Source organism: Epinephelus moara, chromosome 5 (genome assembly GCF_006386435.1).
Source record: "Epinephelus moara isolate mb chromosome 5, YSFRI_EMoa_1.0, whole genome shotgun sequence".
Taxonomy (NCBI): Eukaryota; Metazoa; Chordata; class Actinopteri; order Perciformes; family Serranidae; genus Epinephelus; species Epinephelus moara.
The window spans coordinates 34,288,250-34,311,849 of record NC_065510.1 but is presented as its reverse complement, the minus strand read 5'-3'; the positions used below and the strand labels follow the sequence as shown (position 1 = coordinate 34,311,849).

The 23,600-nt window shown below is 41.5% G+C and overlaps 2 protein-coding genes across 6 annotated transcripts in view; one reads left to right on the top strand and one right to left on the bottom strand.

Moving 5' to 3' along the window:
- LOC126389776 (ubinuclein-2-like) overlaps window positions 1-5,939 on the top strand; it is a 28,149-nt gene extending 22,210 nt beyond the window's left edge. For all 3 annotated transcript variants that reach the window (XM_050043646.1, XM_050043647.1, XM_050043645.1), the window contains one exon: window positions 2,879-5,939. In XM_050043646.1, the coding sequence (XP_049899603.1) occupies window positions 2,879-2,925 (47 nt within the window). In that variant the 3' untranslated portion in view covers window positions 2,926-5,939. The remainder of the gene's footprint in view (window positions 1-2,878) is intronic.
- LOC126389773 (myosin-10) overlaps window positions 1-23,600 on the bottom strand; it is a 667,776-nt gene that overhangs the window by 587,735 nt on the left and 56,441 nt on the right. For 2 of the 3 annotated variants that reach the window (XM_050043640.1, XM_050043642.1), the window contains 18 exons: window positions 23,149-23,320; window positions 20,132-20,344; window positions 19,706-19,850; window positions 19,357-19,563; window positions 19,065-19,169; window positions 18,569-18,721; window positions 17,750-17,998; window positions 17,442-17,654; window positions 16,942-17,154; window positions 16,681-16,842; window positions 15,731-15,859; window positions 15,427-15,515; window positions 14,600-14,723; window positions 14,297-14,386; window positions 14,021-14,139; window positions 13,722-13,830; window positions 13,439-13,611; window positions 11,869-12,053 (listed from right to left, as the gene is read on the bottom strand). In XM_050043640.1, coding sequence (XP_049899597.1) covers window positions 11,906-12,053; window positions 13,439-13,611; window positions 13,722-13,830; window positions 14,021-14,139; window positions 14,297-14,386; window positions 14,600-14,723; window positions 15,427-15,515; window positions 15,731-15,859; window positions 16,681-16,842; window positions 16,942-17,154; window positions 17,442-17,654; window positions 17,750-17,998; window positions 18,569-18,721; window positions 19,065-19,169; window positions 19,357-19,563; window positions 19,706-19,850; window positions 20,132-20,344; window positions 23,149-23,320 — 2,813 coding nt within the window. In that variant the 3' untranslated portion in view covers window positions 11,869-11,905. Of the gene's footprint in view, window positions 1-11,868; window positions 12,054-13,438; window positions 13,612-13,721; window positions 13,831-14,020; window positions 14,140-14,296; window positions 14,387-14,599; window positions 14,724-15,426; window positions 15,516-15,730; window positions 15,860-16,680; window positions 16,843-16,941; window positions 17,155-17,441; window positions 17,655-17,749; window positions 17,999-18,568; window positions 18,722-19,064; window positions 19,170-19,356; window positions 19,564-19,705; window positions 19,851-20,131; window positions 20,345-23,148; window positions 23,321-23,600 lie in introns of those variants that run through there. The other variant, XM_050043641.1, reaches the window with a different exon arrangement.

Genomic DNA, 23,600 nt, shown 5'->3' with positions numbered 1-23,600 from the left:
TAGCATGCGTCTGGTTTCTCCTCTGTAGTTGCAGTGCAGTAGACGCATGTTGTGAAGCTACTGACGTTATTCAGAGATGTATTGTTGTTTCAGTAGTCTGACTAATACACAGTGAGGATTCAGTTTCTTTCTGGGATGTACAGATGGTTCTTTGATTTGAGAGCAGCTGTCTGGTTAACAAGTCAAACTGCAGGGTGTGATGTGGATAAATTATAAAAAGAAAAAACATCTCTCAGAGATGTAGTTTGACATGATGTCGACCATGAATGTATGCAGCTTTATCTATGGCTGAATTCAGTTGTATTCATAGCTGTAAACTTGAAGCTCACAGTCCAGTCTCACCTGGATTATTCATGGCGCTCAGGTCAAAGAGCCATCTGAACATCTAAAGCAGGAGACACAAACTGAAACACAGCTCATCCTGTTTGACAGCAGCCTGGTGCACCAGCTCACCGTGTGATCAACCACAGACTCCACACTGAATATTATTATTTACTTCATTTGACACTAAAGCCAAAGTCTGTGTTCAGTTACACCTCTGAGATTAAAAAGTGCCCCTTAAATAACCAAGTATTTCCTGTCTGCAACAAACCTTAATATTTAGTCTCCTGTTTATATAAGAAGGACACAGTCAGGTATAAAACACATGACCAAGGTAACGTTACAAAATTCGGCTCCATTACAACTCACAAGGTTCACCAAAAAAAACAACGGTCCTATACAACCCGTTTTCCAAACAAATATAACATGCTAATGTTATTAGCACAAGCCTGTGGCATTTTACATTCTATACATTAGCCTAGCGACGAGCGGAGATCTACTCCGCTCTTATGAAGCCAGGATAAATCATACACAAGACTTAAAATGCTATTTTGTGGAGGCTTTATTATCTCCACAATTTGTTGTTTCTTATCTGTGAAATTAAAGTAAATAAAAGCTTTGTTTCCACTGAGTGAAATGGTTTCAGCTTACAAAAATAGACAGGAGGTCTGCGTCGCCGCGACATGTAGTTACATTTCTGGGGAGGCGCACGTCAGGCTACGGCATGGGGTACAGCGTAGGCTCTACGCTGACACAGAGTCTACGGTGTAAGTATGCTGCCAATTCAACACGGAAGTATAAATTCCGTCTAACCCATAGACATCAACAGCTATTTGACTTTGCCCCTAAAAAGCAGCGAGTGTAAGGTTGAAGCTGTTGGCTGTACAGCCTGACAAATACTGGATTTCTGAGACCATTATGAGTATTGAAGAATTAAAAGTATCTGTCCATCTACCCATCTAGATAGATAATAAATTTAATATGGGAAGATTTTTGCTGTAGGATATTGTTTTTTCTGATGTTTTATATGTCAACTGATGTATCGAGAAAATGATAGATAACAAAAATAATCAGTAGTTTCAGCTAAGGCTGGGCTAGGGTTGTCCTGATCACATTTTTTTTGCATCTGATCCGATACCGAGTCCTTTATTTTGAAACCGAGTCCGATACCGAGTCTGATCCGATACTTTGCAAAGCATTAAGAAAGAAAAAAAAGAATGCATCCAAGTTGTCCCATAAGGTTTGTTTTTTATTTAAATAGTATCCAAAAAGCTTATCGGTGGTTCAGCACCACAAAATGTAAAACAAATTCTGAATTGTAAACAAATTGTCCCTCCAGAGTTACCGTAGGGCTGTGGTAGGTGAGGTTCGCCATTAGGTGTGGCTGTGTTGCTCGGAATAAAGAGAAGCGGTGGCCGCTGAACCTGTTGTCTTGACTCCTGTCTGTTTATTGCTCATTAGCTGCACTCAGTTAGGCGAACCCAGGACGCTCGGTTACAATACATTGGAAAGCGGGATCGGGACATCCCTAAGCTGGGCAATATATCAATATTATATTAAAATGATATTTGACTAGATATGGTCTTTTGGGTGTTGTAATATCGTGTGTCTTCTTTTCCCTGTTTTTAAAGGTGATGTAATTTTCTGAACTTACCAGTTTTATTATTTGCCTTTAGACACTTAGTCATTATATCCACATTACAGATGATTATTTACCAAATATCTTATTGTGTAAATTTTTTCTGAAAGCACAAAAGTCAACCCAACAACATCATGACGATATCGAGGTATTTTGATATTTGATTTTCTCTATTTCAACCTAGCCCTAGTTTCAGCAAAATAATGACTCCGATATTAGCTTAAAGTGACACGTGTTATAAAAAACTAATTAATATTAAAGTATAGTCATGATAACCAAGATTAAAAAAAGAAAACAAACAAAAAAAAATTAACAAAAAAAAAGAAAGGAAAAGAAGGATGATTAGCAGCCATATGGCCCTAAAAGGTGTTCAGAGTGGATCGGATTCAAAATTATAACAATAACAATAAGCTTTATTAATACAGTATGATAATAATATTTTGTTGTATACAGCACATAAAGTAACAAAATATTTTACACGGTTGAATGAACCAGGAATAAAACAGGGATGAAGTAGACAGTTAAACTAGAACACACAAATAAAATGGAAAAAATTCCCCCACAATAATGTGAGATAAAAACAATAATAAAACAGATAAGACATGTTGGAAATAAAAGTGTGCCAACATTAATGAAAAGATAAAATAATAATAATTAGTTTTAAGAAGTGATTTAAAGATGTCCCTGATGTGGGGCCTCACTCAGATTGTACATAAACAAAAACTTTTTCACATAGGAATAAAAAGATGTTGTAAAACGTTGAGGTGAAGCTTTTCAGTGTACGTGTGATACATTCAAATGATCCCAGAGTGTGTGGGAGGTTCAGATATTCAGCGTTGATCTGGTGCAGGAGGCTGTCGGATGATTTCCTGTCATCCAGATGTCAAAGTGTTAAAACTCTCCCTCCTCTCCACTCAGATGCGAACCAAAGCCAGGGTGGAGACATGAAGAGGAAATCCCACTGACCAATAACTGCGCAGGAGGGTGACACCAGCGAGGTGACATCACAGCCTCCTGGATACATCCACCAATAGGAATCTTCACTTTGACTGACACAGTGACGTGGTATGAGGGGGCGGGGCTCCACTGCCTCTTTTAAGAAAAAAAAAAAAACGGACCTAAAGGAGAATCAGTTTATCCTCGCTACAAGTGGCAACGATGAATTAATTTAACTGTATTTTCTAATGAACCGGGTATGAGAACAAGACGGAGTGAATGACGAGAACACTTTTTATTTTTATTTGGCTTATTTTTATTTTCTTTGTCAACATGTTTACATATGACCGACCTTGATCACTGTGGAATGAGTGTGAGCGAGGTGGTGGTACAGATGAGAGTAGTAGTACGCTACGTAATATAATTTGTATTTAAGCTTACGTTGAATAACAGGACTCTCGTTCTTGCAGTACAAAAAGAAAAAAAAAAAAAACAGACTGAGTAATGAATTTTTATTTTTCTGTCTTTTTGTCTCAGATGTGGGAATCGTCGTGTCCGTAGAAATTTTATTGTTGGTCACCTCTGCTCCCACAAATGACTGTTAAGTAGTAGCTTAAATTAATATTGATAAATTATTTGTAATTTACACAGGGACAAAAACATGTTATGGTGTGTGTGTGTGTGTGTGTGAGAGAGAGAGAGAGAGAGCGATGATTTGAATGTGTGTATGTACATAAAAAAAACACAATATACTGTTAATTTCTTTCCAGATTATTCAGTATGAATGGGTAAAGACGTGTATCCCCTTTTCACAATAATGAGCGAGTGTAAGTTTGATGCCCCTCTCTCGCTCAGTGTGTTTTTGGTGCTGTTTAATCACACTGGACCTTTTCTGGAAAAAAGACTTGAATTGAAAAAGTTTTGGGCGCCTCATCTGACGAGGGGAGTCGCCTGTGAGAGAGGGGAGAAACGTCAAGACTGTAGCCTACTTGAATTGTTTTAGTTGTTTTGTTTTTTTTTCTTGTGAGTTAAGATTTTTTTATTTACTTTCTCTGCTTATTGACTCAAACCAACTTAATATAACACAACGCCTTAGTTTGTATTGAAAAAGTATGAAAAGATCTATGCAGGACTGTAAAACGCTCAATGCAAAAGTGCAAGTCGTCGCTTGGCTTTCAACCTCTACTCAACTTGTCAGTGCATTTCTGGAGTTGTGAATGTTTGTAGATGTTTTTATGTCACTCGAGACTCCTTTTCTTTCTGGCGTGTGTTCAGACAGAATGCAAAGCGGAATTTACAAGCGGCAGATGCAAAATGATTCAACCTGAGTGAAAAAGTCGCGTCATATTAGGTGTGCTTTATTTATGAGCATTAAAAACCTGAGTGTGGAAATGCCAAAAATATTTTTAAAAACTCGAAATATCGCAAAAAAATTGTACGCTTGGGGGAGGTGGAAAAGTTGGTGTACTGATAACTAGAAAAAGATTCAGTGGATAACTGATGACATGCCGTCTTCGTCGTACATTGATGTGTGCACACAGGGCTGTTAACAGAACTCTTCCAGGAGCACATGGATTTGTCATATTAGTTGTAAAAAACGTTCCCTGTCCATCGTCCAGTGTGCTCTCCGTTATTATACGTCCATGGTTTCCTTTGTTTGAGGTTTGACTACATTAGTTCGCTACATTAAAATTTGCGCTACATTTGGACGGACACTGACTGTTATTGAAACCATCATTACGAGCAGCAGAGGGAGAAAAAAGTTTAATAGATGTCAGGAGTTTCTAACACTGATGATCTCTTCCTCTTGGGGAAAAAGACCTACACATGCCAGCAAACTGTTGGCAAAATGGTTGCAAACTGTGACGGTAAATATGCTGCAAGATGCGAGTCTGGAGAAAAAAATCTGAACCTGTATGTTTAAAGCTTTCACTCGTATAAAATATTGAACAATGTGAACTCGTATGGTGAAATTTTCACTCGTAGAACTTGTTATCCGTTATTTACTTTAATTAAGCTTCATTTTTTAAGTCACTTTTCCACTGCAACTTCATACATGTGCTCTCTTGCATCACAAAGTCACAAATCTGCACGTCTTTACTTTTGCGACCGATAAATTGCTGCAAAAAACATTGGTTCGCTCCCCGCTGCTCGCTGTTGCTTGAAAATAAAATCCAATAAAACCACTAATACAATTGTTTTAGCTCATTTTAAAGGGGCTATGTGCAGTTTGTATCTGGATTCAGATGGTAATGTGGGGCTAACCATCTTGGAATGACGTGTGAACACTCACAACTCGGAATAACAGATTTTTTCTTCCCATTCTGCTGACATCCCCAAACGCAGCACCAGGGGCTTTATGTATTTACTTTATAAACATGCAGAAGAAAAAGATCAGAGAAAGAAGTCAAACAGTTTGTGGTGAGTTCAGTGTCTGAGCTGAACACAAACACAGTCACACTCCCACAGACATCGTTAGTGTGTGTGTTGCTAGCTCACTCACAGCTAATGTCGATACAGGTGATCCATTGGCTGTTTGGAGGGTCACGCTCAAACTGACACAAGGCTGAAATTCCCTTTCCCGTCTGTCTGAACACACCTGTAGAGATACCTTCCCTCTGCTGAATACCTCCGTTAACAAAACCGTTCTTCCTGAGTCTCTCTCTGTCCTCCCCCGACTAGTTCCCCGCCCTCCTCCATGAGCGTCTGAATGACCGGCTGCACCGAGAACGGCGCCAAAGATTGTTCTGTAGCTCACTTAGATGGGGTGCTGCTGGTCAGTGTGTGTGTGCGTGTGTGCGCGTGATTATTCTGACATTTTCCCCACAAAATGTAAACCCATGAGTGTCGATGTGTGGTCCTTCAGGATGTCATTGTGAAGTCATGTGACTGGAGCAGTGGGTGACATCTTCTAAATTGTGCTTTCTTTGGGGGTCGGGGAGGATGAAAATGACATTTCGTGGTTAACTGGTTACTTAATTTGGTCTTTTGTAGATTATTTTTGTGTGTCGATTATGAAATTAAACAAAACAGGTGGTTTTCATGACGACTCTGCCAGACTGTTTGTTTCTCCATCTTAAAGTGAAATGAGTGTAAAGACGTTTTAAATGAACTTCCTCTGAACATGTGATGGAGCAACATGCTCATCCTCCATTAACACCAGCACGCTCACAGGCCTCTCCTCACAGGTCATTGACGTGCTCTTCATTTATTGGTGGGAGTGATTGAGGCGGGGTTTGTGAATCAGGTGAACTGAAAACACCAGTTCTCCCCTGATGTCAGTTCTGTCTCTGAAGAAAAGGCTCAAACTCATAAACCTTCAACACTGAAAGGAAGATTCAGTTTCTCTGCTTGGCCTGTTGTCATGGAAACACATCAGAGTGGCAGCAGGCTCATCAGACATCATGGCCAACCAGGTAAGTTTAAAGATTTAATTTTTAAAAAAAGGTTGAGATATTTCTCAAAACTGTGACCACTTCTTAAATGTTTCTCAGTCTTCTGATTATTTATAGCAGCAGGACGGTGTGTGTGGGATTCAGTGAAAATAAACTACAGAGTTCGTGTTGTTGTATTTAAGGATGTGTCACCCAGTGCAACAATGAGACTTTTTTTTTAACAGTTTTTGGACAAACTTGTTGGTAAAGTCAATAACTTTCTGGTTTTGGTCTGTTCACAGGAACTGTTGAGGATGATACATTTAAACTATAATAATTATTATCCTTTAAGTCAGGCCTGAGCTGTTCTGAGATTGAGTCAAGACCAAAAGACCAAGTCGCACTTTGGCAACTTGCCCTACGCAGTACAAAAGGCTTTCTGGATGAAAAAAAACTGCAGCTAGTGATTATTTTCATTGATTAATCTGTTAATTATATTCTCTTTTAATCATTTAATCTATGAAATTTCACAAAATAGTGAAATGATGTCCATGACAGTGTCTCACGGTCCGAGGCGACATTTTCATGTCTTTGTCCTGACAACCATTTACAACAGAAAATACAGAAAAGCAGGAAATCGTTATATTTTAGATCCTGAAAACATTTTTTTTTGTGTTACAATAGCAATTGCTAATTTCTTCCTGTCACCAATTGTTGCAGCTCTACATGGAACAATCTTGCCTAAATGTTAGGAATTAGGAATGAAGCAGCACAATCTTACTATTACAGTTTGGTGTCTCTCTGACAGCAGATCAGCTAAAATTCAAAGATTAAAGACCTTGAATTGATGGAGACTGAAGACTTAAAAACACTAGAGACTGAGAATAGTCTGAGGTAACATTAAACTAGAGTTACTGCGTCATGGCTGTCGGTCTCTGCAAACCAGTCAAGCTGCACTTTCACTTTACATCCATGTCTGTAAAAACATGGCTGCTTCACAAACATCTTCCCCCTGACAACACAATTGGCAGTTTCAAGATGGAAACCCAAGATCAGTGTCACCAGTTCAGTATCTGACCAAATGTCTCTCCTTGTGTTCCAGACATGTGACGCTGAGCAATGGCCAGAAAAGTGTCTTTGCAGAACATTATGATGTCACAGTGAAGTTGACCTTCAACCTTTTGGATTTAAAACGTCACCACTCCAATTCTTGCTTATGGCCAAAAACATGTTTTGTGAGGTCACAGTGACCTTTGACCTTTTGACCACCAATGGATGTTTGCTATAAACTTGAGAAAACTCCTTCAAGGTTCCCAAGAATATGATGGATGGACGGACGTATGGACAACCTGAAGACATAAAGGGTGCGTTCCAAATCGCATACTTTTTCTTTTTACTTAAAGTATGTACTGCAGCTGCCCTTAGAGTATGTGCTGTTGCATGCAGCCTGCACACAATCAGGACATACTACTTTCTCATTACATTACCCCCTGAACTTTGACCCTCTTACTCATATAACCTTGGGGGTAAAACAAAACACTGTTCACCAAGCTCGCCAGAGACGGAGGTCAACCCGAAGAGACCTGCTGTGGTAATGCATATATTGTAGATTCTAACATTATATTCACAATAGTAAAATTATAGAAGCCATACATTTATATCATTGTGATTTATTACGTGTGCCCTTTCGTTGGTTATATTTATGATTATTTTATGCAACTAAACAATTAATATTCCTGTCATTACAAATCAACTGGTCATCGGTCACCTGAATGCGCTGTCATCCATCACTGCGACCTTAGACGGTTGATGTGAAGTTTCATTTGCTGTGCAGTGGATTATGGGTCAGGATAGCCAGGAAAGCATGCTGGCTTGCATACTGCAAAATCACACCGGATGTCGTAGAACATCCTGGTATTTTTGACACACTGTGTATGAGGACATACTAAATCTTTCTGGCATACTATATAGAATGGTAGGATGGGTACTGGAATGCACAGGCTGCCTCCAGTCGTGGCTGTCCCAGGCACAGAGGCATTAAAAAGACCAAACTCCAGAACTCCAGCTCTGGTCCTACCCCCCCCCCCCCTCGATAACAAACCATGACAGCATCACAGCTACAATGAATATGCTTTATTTTCCTTTTACAAAAACAAACAAAACAAAAAAATTACCGTCTAGAAATACAGGTATACAAGAAACAATATGATGGGAGTATTTGCAGTTGGATGCCTGGTTGTCAACAGCCAGCTGGATAATAATAATAAAATAAAAACGAGTTAACTACTTGTGGATGTTAAAGCTTCCAACCAAATGAAATCCCGTGCAGAGCAATGAGTCCCAAAAATACCTTCAGCACTAAGCCTTCACCTGTGAGCGGTTACACAGATAAATCTTAGTACAAAAGTAATGTTGGGACGTGCAGCTGCTGAGGGCTCCGCTTCTCACGTAGTTAATGATACCGTAATACTGATTTTGACCCGAACACTCTATAGCTAGGAGGTTATTATGAACATGGAGGTACACAGCGGATATGATATGAAGCACAGCAAATAATACAAAACAAAGAACAAAAGAGTAAGAGTTGAATATCTCCATGGTGTACCTGTTTCATCTCTTTCACATCTGGAATGAAATCCTTGCCGGCTTATGTTCTTATCTAGTGTCTAAGGCACTTTTAAAGAAACATACTGTTAACGTTTGGGAGGAGGGCAAAGAAGTCCGCTGTAGACAACCATCCTAATCTGCAGATCCATGATAAAAGACTAAATCAAAGTTGATGGATGGATATATGGGCACCCTGGCATGTAGCTTCACACTATGGCGGTTCAACTGTTGAGGCGGCTGCTGCAGTTCAAGCAGAGCTTGAATTCACGTTGCTAAACCTGGGCTAAAGCCACGAGGGAAGAACAAAACAACCTGTGAATACTGATTCATCAGGTCTGACTGTAGTCTGAAGAGTCGAGCTTCGACTCACTAAACCATGGCACAAACCAGCCCGGGTTTGTTCATCATAACGTTTCTGTTACATCTGAGTCACAGAGCTGAGAGTCTCTGAAAAATTACACGGCAATCCTTGAAATACATTTACTGCTGTTCTGAAGGTATCTCTAAAATCCTAAACACTTCTTAATGTATAGATGAGAAAGAATCTCATTTATTGCACACACAATGTTTTCAACTTTTTAGCCTGCGTGAGAAGTCCTTCAGAGAAAAGCTAAATGGTGGAGTCCTCTTGTAACACTGTCAAATTCATGATGGATGGGATTCAAATAGTTGCAGCTCCAGCACTAATGGTCCCTGTGGTGCTGAGATTGTTTTTATTGATTATTTTTAATCTTTAGCCCGTTTCCCAATTTCCAAGTCTCCATGCTCATTTTGTACTTCACAAGAAAAATATTAAAATCATTTTAATGGTGATGAAAATATAAAACATTGAAATGTGATATGAATATGACCAAATGTAGCTAAAAATTCAATTATCATTATTTTATTTTTTTAAAATGTCTTCTACTGTTATGAATTAGGAAATAGAGCCGTACCTTGGGATGTTAAAATTTCCTTTTTGTCTGAGCACTTTAAGAATTCTCAACCACCCTGGCTAAGAAGTTTAAAAACTTGTTTGTTGTGCAACAGATTTTTTTCATCCATACAGTGGAGAGTCTGAGAGGATTTCGAAAATGCTTCAGGTGGCCACACATAATATTGTTTAATTATCATCACAATATGAGCTTGTGCCATAAACACATTGTGAAAGAGTGCGATATTGCAATGAAGTTAGTTAGTTGAAAGAGTATAAGTAGAAAAAGGCACTTTAAAGTGTAACATTCATTCATTTTTTGTTGGTGCCTTTTGTGTTTATTTCAATGTAGTGTTGCCAAAAATGAAAGTTTATCGATACATACCGATTCTGAATATTTGAAACGGGTTTATTTCTCATTTTTCACAGTATCGATTCACCTGCATCGGCTGCGCTTTCTTACTGTGTTGCTGTTAATGTATACTGCGGTCTTCCTGCTGCTAACCAAGAAAAGCTGTCGTTGTCGTGTTATAGCCTTGTCATATTTTTCCTTTTAATAATTTTTTTTTATTTTAAGCCCTCAGTGTAAATTTACCCTGTGGTATTGACTATAGATATTTTTCAAGGTACTGTATCGAAGTTAGAAGTTATGGTATTGTGACAGCACTATGTCGATGTCTGATTTGCTCAATACAAGTGTTTTTAAAAATACAACAAGCAATCTGTTGTATAGCAGTAAACCGAAAGCAGCAGAAAACTGACTTTAATATCCCTTGATTTTAAAGTAATGTCTTTATCATAATGTTCAACTTTTTGCACGTCTCATATCTTCCACACGTCGTGCAGCCGTACTTCAGAACAGCTCTAAGTGTTGTTTGGGTTTCCAAAGATCAGCAGGTTATTACTTTTCAGAAAAATGTTTTGGCTCTGTGACTCAGATACAGTGATGATACAAACTGGGGCTCGGCGCAAACACTGAAATGTAGTGAGAAGATGACTGTTTTCAATCTGTCTGATTTCTACTGAAACTACAAGTTTAACCATTTAGTGTCACATTAAAGTCGTGGCCTGAGCGTCACTTTAGTGCTTCCAGTAAGAGCTTTATTTTTCTCCCTGTTGGTTTCCAGTTAAAAATTCACACATCTTCCTGTGCAGTTCTGTGCATTTTCCAGCCACTCTACATCGCTCACAGCTCACGCCGACCATAGTTGAGCACAAATGGCTTACGGTAAACGTGTTAACCCCGTGAGCTGTGAGATTCCAAGTTAAAACCCAGCGAGACATTCCTTCATTAAACGTTGAGATGAAGCAACAGAGAAAATAAAATATTTTCACAGTAAAACACTTTCAATTCAGAGTCCGTGTTCTTGTATTGCGTGTCCCGAGATGTTGGTCGTTCCTGTCGTGCTGCGATGTAGAAGCTGACAAACAGTCTGTACATCAGAGGGAGACTCATGCAACTGAAGCAGCCGGCGTGGTGCTCCGAAGGCCACAGTGACCTTTGGAGTGTGTCAGGTATGAGATGGCTTTTACACAACATGTGAGTGGGACACTTGTGACAACACCAGAGTGAAACACGTTTCCTTGTAGTCCTGCATTTCCAATATGGGGTGCGTTCACATACGTTACATACTTGATGTGTGTACACTTCACAGCCTCCACCTACAGTCTCATATGTATAAAAAGCACTTTGCACCTATGCATACTTTCTCAAGAAGCTGAGCAGATAACTTCACGCCTGATGGGAGGGAGGGTGTTACGTCATGACGCTGAGATGATACGTGGCTGAGAGACGAGCCAGGACTAGCAGCTTGCCGGAGGAGAACAGAGTAAGGCAGAATTGTCCGTTTGCCCCTGTGACTCTCCACAACTGGAGGCTTGACTTCAGGGGAGGGCGGTGGAGTTTCCCTGCAGTGTTAACTGATACAAAAAGGGCTGCCAGGCGCACTCCGCCCAGCGTTACCAAAAACAGCTCATCGCTCCAATCTTCTGTCCAGTCAGTGGTTTGAAATGAACAAAGACGATGGTGACGTCAAGGATCTTTTGGGGGGGAAACTGGGTGCCGGTCACAGGTGGGTGAGGTGGAGGTGNCCAGGAAGGAGAGGGTTGTCGTGTTTACTCGGCGTTGGCGGTTTGCGTCTCGTTGAAGTCACCAGCACGGCTGTCAGCGTCATCGTCTGACATATCAACAGAAGCACCATCCAGATTGAGGTTGCGTCGGCCTGAGCGGCTGGAGGAGAAGCTGCTGACTGGACCACCGCGCCTGCTCAGAACAGATCGACAAAAAACATTAAAGCTCTGTTGCTTTCAGGAGAAGTTCAACATTCTGAGATATTTGTGAGATGAGAAGGTCAATACTGCCCTAATGTTCATGTGCCAGGGAGGTGTTTAGCTAAGCTTAGCATTAAGACTGAAGCAAGAAGAAATGGCTGGTCTGACTCAAAGTTAAAAAAATATGCCTACCACGCAATCCTGAAAATGAAGCTAAAAATTGCAGTTCCTTTCATGGCCACTTGAGGCTGACTCCAGAAGTGACCCTCATGTTAGAGTGCCCAACTTTACAGTAGAATTTACATTTTGTTAAGGCTTTAAGTTACACATAATTAAGGGCATGGTCGCTCTGAGTGACAGGTGGGTACCATCTGTTGAGTAGTCGCTACCACAGCGACAACATTGGTTAGGTAACGTAACATGGCGTAACCCTAGATTCACAGAGAATAGGCGCAGCCATACCTGGTCACTTTAAAAAAATATTGTTAAGCAAAAATTAGCATTATCACACTTAACCATTGGCTGTAAATGCACTGTGCTAACCAAGCTAGCAGCCAGCGTCAGGGTTATCTCCACCCTCTCTTCTAAACATGGTCTATGGTCTATGGTCTGACATAATTTTTGGCTCCAAAAATCCACTATGGTGACGGCCAAAATGCCAAACTTATCTATGATGCCTATCAGCACCTCTGCTTTTCACTAATTGGATTGTTTTGGATCTTGCTACGTGATTAGTGGACAGACGCTGTGAAGTAGCTGCAGCATGTAACTCCCTGTGAAACCATAACTTTTTAAATTTCTGTACGAAATACAAAACTAAATGCTTCTTTATTTGAATATTACAAATACTGATACACATATTTTAAACTTCTGACAGGGTCAGACTATCTGTTTCCCTGTTTGAAGTCTTTGTGCTTAGCCAAGCTACTCTCCTCCTGGCTCTAGCACCATACATAACGTACAAATGTGAGCCAATCTTCTCATCTGACTCTTGGCTAGAAAGCAAATATGTGTTTCCCAAAATGTCAAACTATCCCTTAAATCAGACAAGATCACTCAGGTAAGATGAGCCTGTAAGCACACAAGCTATAGACAGACGTATCAATAACTTTCAAATTAGACATATCAGAACTGTGTTACTGGATATCAGTGCCACTAAAACAGTGTGACACCTTACAGCAAATACACAATCCTGTATGACTGTGTCATTAAGAGATAATAAAGTCACACAGTTTATTCAGTCTTTTCAAACTTGCCCTTTCCTGTTATTATCATAACTGCATCTTGAGGTGTCCTGAATAAAAAACAGTGTTTTCGTTTTAAGTACACGGGTCATCTGAGGACATCTCTAACAGGGGGTTAGCAGAGTCCTGGTACCTGAGGCGGTTCTTGAGTGAGTTGACCTCCCGGGTGAGACCCTCGCTGGCCTCTGTGGCGTCATCCAGCTCCCTCTGCAGCTTCCGTCGGGTGGCGTTGGCCCTGGTGGCCTCCTCCTCCGCCTCCTCCAGCTGACGCTTCAGCTGCTTCATACGAGAGTTGGCTTTCTCCATCTGATGGAACACATGGGGGGAACAGACGGAGGCAGTGAGAGGTCGTGGGTGGTTGGACTGAGTAAAAGTGAGTATTTGCATGTGTGTCACTTTGCTTCTCGAGTCAATACCTGCTCCTTATACTGGTCGGCGTGACGACGCTCGTCCTCCACCTGCATCATCACCTCCTTCAGTTTCTTCTCTGTGCGACGGACGATCTTATTGGCTGCTGCTCTTTCCCTGAAAGATTAAAACAGCAAACTGGTAAGACGAGAGCTCATTATCATCTGTATTAACTGTTCAGTCCAACTTTGAATCTTTCACACAGGACTCTCACTAACACTGTCTACCACCAGGAAATCTCTTCAGTGATGTTTCATCACATGCAAGATGTGACATCTTGTGATAATGGGTTAGTCTGGTCACTTACTTTCCTTCCTGCTCCAGCTGCTCCTCCAGCTGCAGGATCTTGGCCTCCAGGGCAGTGATGGACGCCTTAAACTTTGACTTGACCGTCCCCTCCAGCTCTGCCAGCTTGGCTTTCAAGTCCTTGATAAGTTATAATAAGTAACGGTTAGCCCTGATTCTGATCTCATTACTTTTATGTAGTTGAGAAAACAGATTATTCTGTTGTTTTATTCTACCCATGTACGTGTATGAGCACACATATGATAAATGATAATGTATTTGACGAACTATACAAGACCTTGTTCTGCCGCTCCATCTGTTGCCGAGCATTCTCACTCTTTTGTGCAGTGCTGCGTTCTCCGGCCAACTCTGTGTTCAGATTTTCAACCTGAGGAAGAGATGAAGGTGATGAGAAGACAGACAGGTTGATGCTCAGTGTATTGAGTCACTGAAGAACTGTCAGTGAATGAGGATATTTGCATAGCGCTGATTAACGTCAGTCAACGTATGCTTTATGTTTGTCTGAGTGTGTTCATCATCTGGTGTAAAATTAATGGAACCAAGTTCATGACAATGTGTATAACTATTATCTTATTTGCACCTGGATATTGGTCTTTCTGAAACGGTCATTGAGCAGCTCCATGTTGCCCTGCTCCTCCTCCAGCTCCTCCTCCAGCTGGGCAATACGAGCCTCCAGCCTCCTCTTTTCTTCCAGCAGCGACGACCTGACACACACACAAACACACACAGACAGACACACACTTTTATACACTGTATTTTCAGGAGTCCGTTACCTTTTTAAGACTAGGGACTGGATATATAAATGATGCCTACACACAGAAACATGCATACACCATGTCCCACAGATTAACTGGTATAAAGTCATGGGACAGTATGCCATGAAAAATGTCATAGTATAGTGTCTCATTACAAAAGTCATAGTATACTATGTATGTTATTAAAATGTCATAGTACAGTTTATAATAAAAACTCATAGTTTAGTATATCATGAAAAAGGTCAAGGTATAGTCTGTAACACCGAGCAGTAACGTTATGCCTCACGGTATTTTTCAGTAATGGGCCTTGGCCATGGTTCAAACGGCTTGACCTGCAACTATTTGTCCAAGAACTTCCATTTTCCCAGAAGCTAGAAAGTTTAACACCCAGGTGTAAAGGGACCTTTGGGTTACATTAGTAAGCAGCAGTCAATCAGTGGGACAGTGAGCACACTGATAGTCGGCAATTTAAGATTATGTCAAAATTAGCAGAATTCCAGGATTATTTGAGAATCCCACTACGTGCCCACACAATAATTAAATTCACACAAATATTTGCATCATAACCAAGAGTGACAAAAGCTGCCTGTTGGTCAGTTATTAATGTGGGTAAATATTTTTAAAATATCAATACAAACAAGGAGACACTGACTTTCCAGAAGCACTGTTGGAGATCTCATCAGCCAGCTCGTCCCTCTCCTGCTCAGCATGTCGACGGGCCCTCTCTGATGCTGCGTGGTCCTACACATACAACACATTAAGATCAGAACGGAGAAGATCTACCAATTCACGGTCATCAAATACAGAAATGAAGTTTGACTGGATAAAAAGCTGATGTTCATTCTTTTCATAAGTCACTTTGCTTGTCATGAATAAAAGACTAACAGCTCACATCTACATTAAGTTAACCTCAAATTCAAAGCAGTCTTAATTTAAAATAAAATCTGTGTTTTGACCTCCTGTAGCTGCAGGATTTCAGCCTCTAGGCTCTTGAGTTTCTTCTCGTTCTCCTTGGACTGGGTGAAGATCTCATCCCTGGAGGCTCTGGCCTCTTCCAGCTCTCTCTGATAGTCCTTCATCTGAGCCTGCAACACAGGGACAATGTGGACCATGTCAAAGGCTGACAGCACAAAGTGACCACTCAGGCCAAGGCTTTACAAACTGTGAGGTGCACAGGTGCATGCCTGTGTAACAACAACAAGAAGTTAGTTAGTTTGGCCCATTGACTTGGCCGGCTTATTGACACGGTCAACAGCTGCAACAGCAACAGCTGACACACAGCTAACAGAGACGATTAAGTTACTTAAAAACCCTTAGCGTGGAGTCATAACTCACATCTGAGCACACAGACATAATACACATATTTTCTGATTTAGAGTTACATACACTTAAACAGGATATAATTATCCGTGAATGAGTGGCCATAAATCATGAAAAAACGATGCTCCTTATAACAGAACTGAGAATCAACATGTTCTCTTCGGTATCACAGTAATAAAGTGCAAACAAATTCTAATAGCTGATTCAGGATACTTTTCATGGAGCCATTTTGCCAATTATAGGCTAAAAATCAGGCTCAAGTTGTAGCCCACTGCTAACTCACTGACTCCATGGCAACAATATTTCCTATTTACATCATCCAAAGCATCATGCAAGCTGTAGTTGCAAAACCTCATTATCAAGCGCAGAATCATCCCCCAAAAAGATGTTACACAGGGAATAATAATCCAGTAACGTTAACTTTTTTGTGCTGCAACATCAATGTTTTGGTAACTGAGGCTCAGCGAGTCCCTTTAATGTGGTTATTAGATTCCTGACAAACTGATACCCTCTCCTCTGTCCCAAACCTTTTGAAAAGCTGTTTCAAAGGCTTCTAGGCTATACAGGTGCAAGTGTGAGCGTGTACCTGGAGTTTTCTGAGTTGTTTCACAGCCTCATCCCTGCCTTTGTTTGCGGCTTCGATCTGTCCCTCCAGCTCGTTCAGGTCCATCTCCAGCTTCTTCTTGGCAGCAACAGCCAGAGTTCTCTGCTTCCTCTCGTCCTCCAGCTCTGCCTCCATCTCACGCACCTAAAGGAGTAAAACAACACACAGCATGTCAGACTGAACCAAATGTTTCAGCACTCATGACATGAGTGACAAATGACATGATCTGTGTGCCCTCTGTACCTGTTTGACAAGCGCCCTCTTTTTCTCCTCTCCCTGCTCGTCTCTGGCCTGCAGGTCTCGGTCAAACTGAGCCTTCATGGCCTGCATGTTGACCTCCAGACGCAGTTTGGCGTCTTCTGTGGCCTGCAGCTCATCCTCCAGCTCCTCCAGCTGAGTTCTCATCTCCTCCACCTGCTGCTCCAGTGTTCGCTTGGACTTCTCCAGCTCATGGACCTGCACGCAGCATTGGGAGAAACAATAACGTCACTGAAACAGGCTGGACAAAGTGAGATCAAAGGTCATCAGAAAACCCTGTGTGGAGACTGAAAAGAAAAATCAAACCTATATCTAATAAGCATCATCGGTATGGTGAACGCAAACGAAGAGCTGGAGGCTACAATTTAATTTCAGCTGTGAATGCAACAGATTTAATGCGGATACATCTATCTGCAGAGAAGTGCCTTTACTCAGTAGTAAGATTTCATTTAGCAGGGTCATTTAAGAAGTCAAAGTTCACTTACGTTCTTCCCCACGTCATCCTTGGAGCTCATCAGGTCCTCCATCTCAGCACGGAGCTGCTTGTTAAACCTCTCCAGTTCTTCTTTGGCCTCCAAGGCCTCTTCCAGAGCTCTGGCCATAGACAAAGCCTTGGTGTCCTTCTCTCTGGCCTCAGCCTCTGCACGGTCACGCTCCTCAGCATAACGAGCTGAGATGGTCTTCTCTTCAGCCAGTAGCTAGTGAAGGCAAACAAACAATGGCCTTCAATGACACTTACATACATCTGAACTCAATCTATCATTTCAAAAACATTTTTGGCAGCCCAGCGTACCTGGTCGAACTTCTTTTGTTTTTTTTCCAGGTTGGAGACGATCTGTCTCTGGTGGTCCAGGTCAACCATCAGGTCATCCAGCTCCTGCTGCAGCCGGTTCTTGGTCTTCTCCATTTTGTCCATGGCCATTGTCTTCTCTTCCAGACGCTGGTTGGTCAGCTCTACGTCCTTCTGGAGTTTTCTCTTCACCTCCTCCAGGCCCTCCATTGAGCCCATGTCATCCTCAAGCTTCTTCTTTGTCTCAAACAGCTGCAGGAAGGACATATTTTCAAAATAACATTTCAACACGTGATCATCTTGCTTTGTTGTGGTCATTGTGGCCTTTCCTGTCACATGGGTGTGTACGGGCAAAATAGGCAGCAGTACTATGTGCAAAGTCGGCAGAAGACAACTGAAAAGATGAGGCAAATTAATGAGCTGTGTGATTTGTGAAGCTACTGATAGAATAAACAAGTTACTCGTAACAGAAGTTTATCTTTAAAATTTCAGTTCCCCACTGAATCATCTACCTTCAGACATTTTCACTTCATGTAGTTTTTTAATTTCCTGCAAGGCCTCGCTACTTTACAGCTGTCTGCATGCTGCTCTACGCGTCACCGGCAGGTGTTCACAGCTGGTAAACAGCTGGAAACTTCATCCCGGTCCTTCTCTTGGCACTTGGTCGAGCAACAGTGGTACCTGAAAGGTGTGCCTGCCCGCCTCATGTGTTTGTGTGTGTCAGACCTTTAGATGTGTGTAAATATCTACATACATGTGTGTTGTACGTGCTGTACATGTTTATGATGACTTATTAATGTTTGTGATTATCAGTGCCCGTACCTGAGAGTGCACCGTCTGCAGCTGTTTCTCCAGGTTGCGTCGTGCCTCCTCTTCCTCCTCCTGCTGCTCCAGCAAGGTGTTCTTCTCCACCTCCAGCTGGCGGATTTGGCCGCTCAGGTTCAGCTTCTGACGCGTCTCCTCCTGGCGCAGCTCCTACACACCAGAAATGATGATCAGACCAAAGAAAAGCAGGGATACATATTTGTTAGTATAAAATATCCCTATTGAGTGAGTAATCACAAAACAAGAAGGTAAGGTGCACTTTCTGTCACACACACTGCATGCCATGGCTGAAATGTCACCATAAAAAAACCTGTTGACTGTGTTGATTTGTTTTCTTGAAATCATTCTGTGTAACCTCATTACCATCCTGGTGTTTGGACTTCAGACAAAATTATTGTAAAAAATATTTAACACCTTTGTTACTTTTGCAGTTATTCTAAATAAAGTTTCCTGTAGCTTAAAACTCTGCTCATGTTGATGCTGTCTTCTGTACCTCTGAGTCCTGCAGTTTGCTGTTCAGTTTGTCGACTTCTTTGGCCAGTTTCAGGCTCTTCTTCTCTGCCTCCTCCAGCAAAGCAGATGCATTGTCCAGCTCCGTCTAACAAAAGACACACCAGGTTATGAGGAAAACACAATAAACTAATCCAAAGTGTGCCATGAATATTCCCATTAAAATATTCATTGGATTTCTAGAGTAATGTGGGGCTACACAACTTAATTTCAAAGCAGAACTGCCCCAAAGCCGTGCTTCTCTGACCCCTATTACTGTCCATGCAGATACTTACCTGTAGTTTGAGTGAGCGTTCGGCCAGCTCTCCCTTGACCCTGTCTACCTCGGTGACCCTGGACATAAACTCCTGCAGCTGGCCCTCCAGTTTCTTCCTCTTATGTTCAGACTCTGTCTTCGCCTGCTGCAGGCTCTTCACATCACAGGCCAGCTCTTTGTTGTCGCTCTCCAGACTCTGCTTGTTCTTCTCCAGGTTGGCCTTGAACTAAACAGAGTGAAATAATGGTTTTATGTAGCTGTAGTATCTTAATTGTGAGCGTGATTTAATTTTGTGTCTACACATCTCACAACTGATGTAGACTGATGAGGACAAGCCCTGTAAGCATAAGCATGTACGACTCACTCACCCTCTTGGCCTGTTCCAGCTGTTCGGCTAGCTCTTCCAGCGCTGTGGCGTGTCTCTGTCTCATATCCTGGATCTGAGCCTCGTGGTTTTTGGTCTCCTCATCGATGGCCTTCTTCAGCTCTGCCACCTCTTGCTCTCGCTTGGACCTGGAGTTCAGACGCAATGGAGAAGGTTTAGAGGAGAGGACACCTTCTAAGATACAATATAAAAGTATCTTAACATGCAGGGATTATTGGTACTGTCATCTTATTAAAATCCCAGTTAATTGGTCACTAAGAACTTGAATGGCTCCGCGACCCACTTTTGGACCGTGACCCATCAGTTGGGAACCACTTCCCTAGTACTCCCCATGACCTGTAAACAGACGTTGGTGTATGAAGTCGCTGCAGTTCCCCTTTATCATCACTGATAAGCTTTTAATAATCACCGGAGCTCCTGCTGGGCTGCGGTGGTATCCAAAGTGTCCTCGAGCTCTGTCTTCAGGGCCTCAAGCTCCTCACTCAGATCCCTCTTTAATTTCTCAGCTTTACTTCGACACATCTTCTCTGACTCCAGGTCCTCCTGAAGCTCAGCCAGATGGGCCTGCAGCTCCCGAATCTGCTTCAAGGCGTTGTTCTTCTGGACGGTCTCCTCATCACTCCTGGTTGGAGACACCGAAGAACACAAGTCAGTTTTCTGGAGACATATACAACTTAGTCTTCCTCATAATGAAAACAGTGAAAACATCCTCAGCTTAGACCTTCAGCTAAGGATCGGAATTTACAACAATTTATCATACACCAAATCACTATCTTCATTTTTTTTAATATTTAGTTTTACCAAAAGAATCTTTGAGGATATGTTGGTCCTCAAAAAAACACAGGATAAGCAAGAGTATGTTCCTGCACACTTCAACTCCTTTCAGGCCGCAGACCTTCACCTCTAAACAAACAAAAAAACCTTCTTTAGCTCCTCTAAGTTCCACAACCTCCACTGTTAATACACACTTTACTTCAACTGCTTTGAGTGTTTACACTACAGCTGCCACTTCACATTCATTTCTTTCAGGACTTTGAATTGACCCATCCAGATCAATTAATAACCTGCACTTTACCTACACATTTCAGCTCCTTTCAGTACCTGAATACGTTTAGCATGTTCACTTCAACAAATACTTCCACTTAACTCAGAGCTCACACTTAAACTTTTATCAAGGACTTGTATCTTGACTGCCATATCAACCCGTTCAGTAATTAATTTTCAACAGCCACTTAAACTTCTTTCAGTTGTTTAGTTTCAACTGAATATTTCTAGGAGCAAGCAAAAATAAATTCTTCTTTTTTCAGCAAAAGTACAAGAATGCAGAAATGTTGATTCCTTGAATGCAGTTATTCAAACTTCTATTGTCTGTGTATGTAATGAGATGAACATGAAAGTCTATGATGTCATTTTTTAAACTGAAATGAGGCCACCAGTGCACACAGGGTGGCAGTGTGGTCAACTGTTCACTGCTGAAGCTTTCCCCATAACGTGTGCGTGAGTGTGTGTGTGTGTTCTCTGTGGGAAGATGAACATGTTAATGAGACTGTTGATCTATTTGCTGCTGGACGTGAAGCCAAGTCAAATTCATGCTGGCTTCAGCGCCCCTGTAACATTCCTCACTTACAGCGATACCCACTGATTAAACACACTGAATGTAATAATGACTCAGTTTCATAATCAAAATGATGCCACAGCGTTGATTAAAGGCACTAATGACTCCCATATAAAAGTCATTTTCCAAAATAACATCATAGAATTGTTCTCAGAATAGCTGCTGAATTTAAAATGGGGCTCATCAAGTTAAATGAATGCTTAATTATCTGGAGCTGTGACTAAACTGATGATTTCTGCATGTGAAATTAGTGAGACAGACCAGCGACCCCTGTAGTCTGGATCATTAGCTTGCTGCAAGAAGGAAACTACTGAGAAGTCACATTAACCTTCAGAGCGACGACCTCCACAGCTGTTTATCTCATCTGCATGCAGTCTTGTGACAACTAAATGGGAAAATAATTAAATATGACACCAAACGTGTTGCTCAGAATATTTTCCCACTGTGTGGAAAATCAGGATAAACGGAGGAGTGAGCTAAATTAAGGACATATTTTGTTGCAGGGTAAGGTTGGTAAGACGCGGGTCTTCTAAAGCCAAAGCTGACAACACTTTTCATTATCATTAAAGACAAAAATCTCCTGACAGTAAATGCGGCCTTGTTAATAGTCTCTGCTCCACTGTGAAATGACAGCCTGATTTAGCCCAGCTCTTTACTCCTTCATGTGGAAAAACGACTGCAAAGCCAGGACAGAGAGCATCAATCAACATCAATTTGCCTGTAATCAGACACGGCTGCCTCCGAGATGAAAGGTCTCAGACACAAACACTGCAGCTGCAGAGTAGAGACGGACTGAGGTAAGGGGAAAGATAGAAGAATAGTGTGTATGTGTGCTGAGACACAAGCTGAAGCAGCTTGTGAGGACGTTAGCTGCTTCAAGTCAGAGTGCAGAGTTGACCCAGTGTTCATCTCTGTGGTGTAACATCTATTTTAGGTCTTGCTATTGACTTGCAGTGCAGTTGTCATGGAAATAGGATGTGCTGCACAAGTGAGAGGATATGTGTGAAGTTGTACATCACATACTGGAAATGAGCAACACCGCTAACGGTGAAGGTTTGTTGTGATATGAGTTCAGAGGAGTCTGCCTCTCAGTGGCTGTAAGAATACACTTCAGCGTACTCGGTCCTTCCGCATCAGGCTTTAGATATCTGTCAAAACAATTCATCGACTTTCTGCAGTCATCAGTTCAACAGATGTTGAGCTGAGACAAAATATGTATCATTGCAAGGCGCTGACATTCGGACAGCTATCTTTGGACTTCCAGTCAATAAACAGCCACTTAATAATAAAGGATATAATAGCATTTGCTTCACTGTTAGCACGAAGAAGAATTTATAGAGTATTAACGTAAGAATATTAAAGTAGAATACATTTAGCTCCCTCTAAGGAAACTTTCTGCTGTTTTGTCAATATTTTCATGTTTGGATTCAGTATATTAGTGTTGTTTTTTTGGCGTGTCTGCACTCAGGTTCGCATTTTTACCCTACAGTTTTGAACTGAAGCATTTATTGATCACACAGTTAGGAATAAACAAGGAACAGAAACTCAACCAGTGACAAAAAGAATAATGGAAAGTGACTGTGACCGAACACCGGGGGTGATTTCAATGTTTTACTCAGATATAAATGCAGAAAACATTGAGAAGAACATCACAGCGGACCAGAGTGAGTCCATGAATGACACAAGTTAACTTGCATAGTTTATGATTTTTCTGTAGAATATAAAAAAACACTATTATTTATTGTGGGAGGGTTAAGTCTGGGACAGTTAAAAGTAGAATTTGGAGAAACTAGAGCTCTGCTATCACTGACCTGGCCAGAGCAGCCTGCAGCTCCTCCTCCTTCTTGCTCAGTTGGATCTTCAGCTCCTCTATTTGGGCTTGGAGCTCAACAATCTGGTCCTGCAGGTCAGTCGTCTCAGCGTCCAGTTTGCGTTTAGCCTTCTCCAGCTCCTGCCGCGTTTTCTCCTCCTTCTTTAATCGCTCTAAAGGGAGTTGCAATCGCATGAAAAAGATTCATTAATTAAATGCTGAATCAAACAGGCCAAAAACTGTTAGAAAACTAAACTTTTGGTTTCAGTCGATCTCGAGAGGTAAACGGTCACAAGTTAGCGAGGGGTCATACGAGGCACAGAGAGGTCACACACAACGATAAACCACAAACACTTAATTGCCAACAGCCTGACACAACTAATGGTAATCAGATTAGCTGCTGTGTTAGATGTCCGTGTGAGTTTTTTAAACTTTCCCACACACCTCGGGACT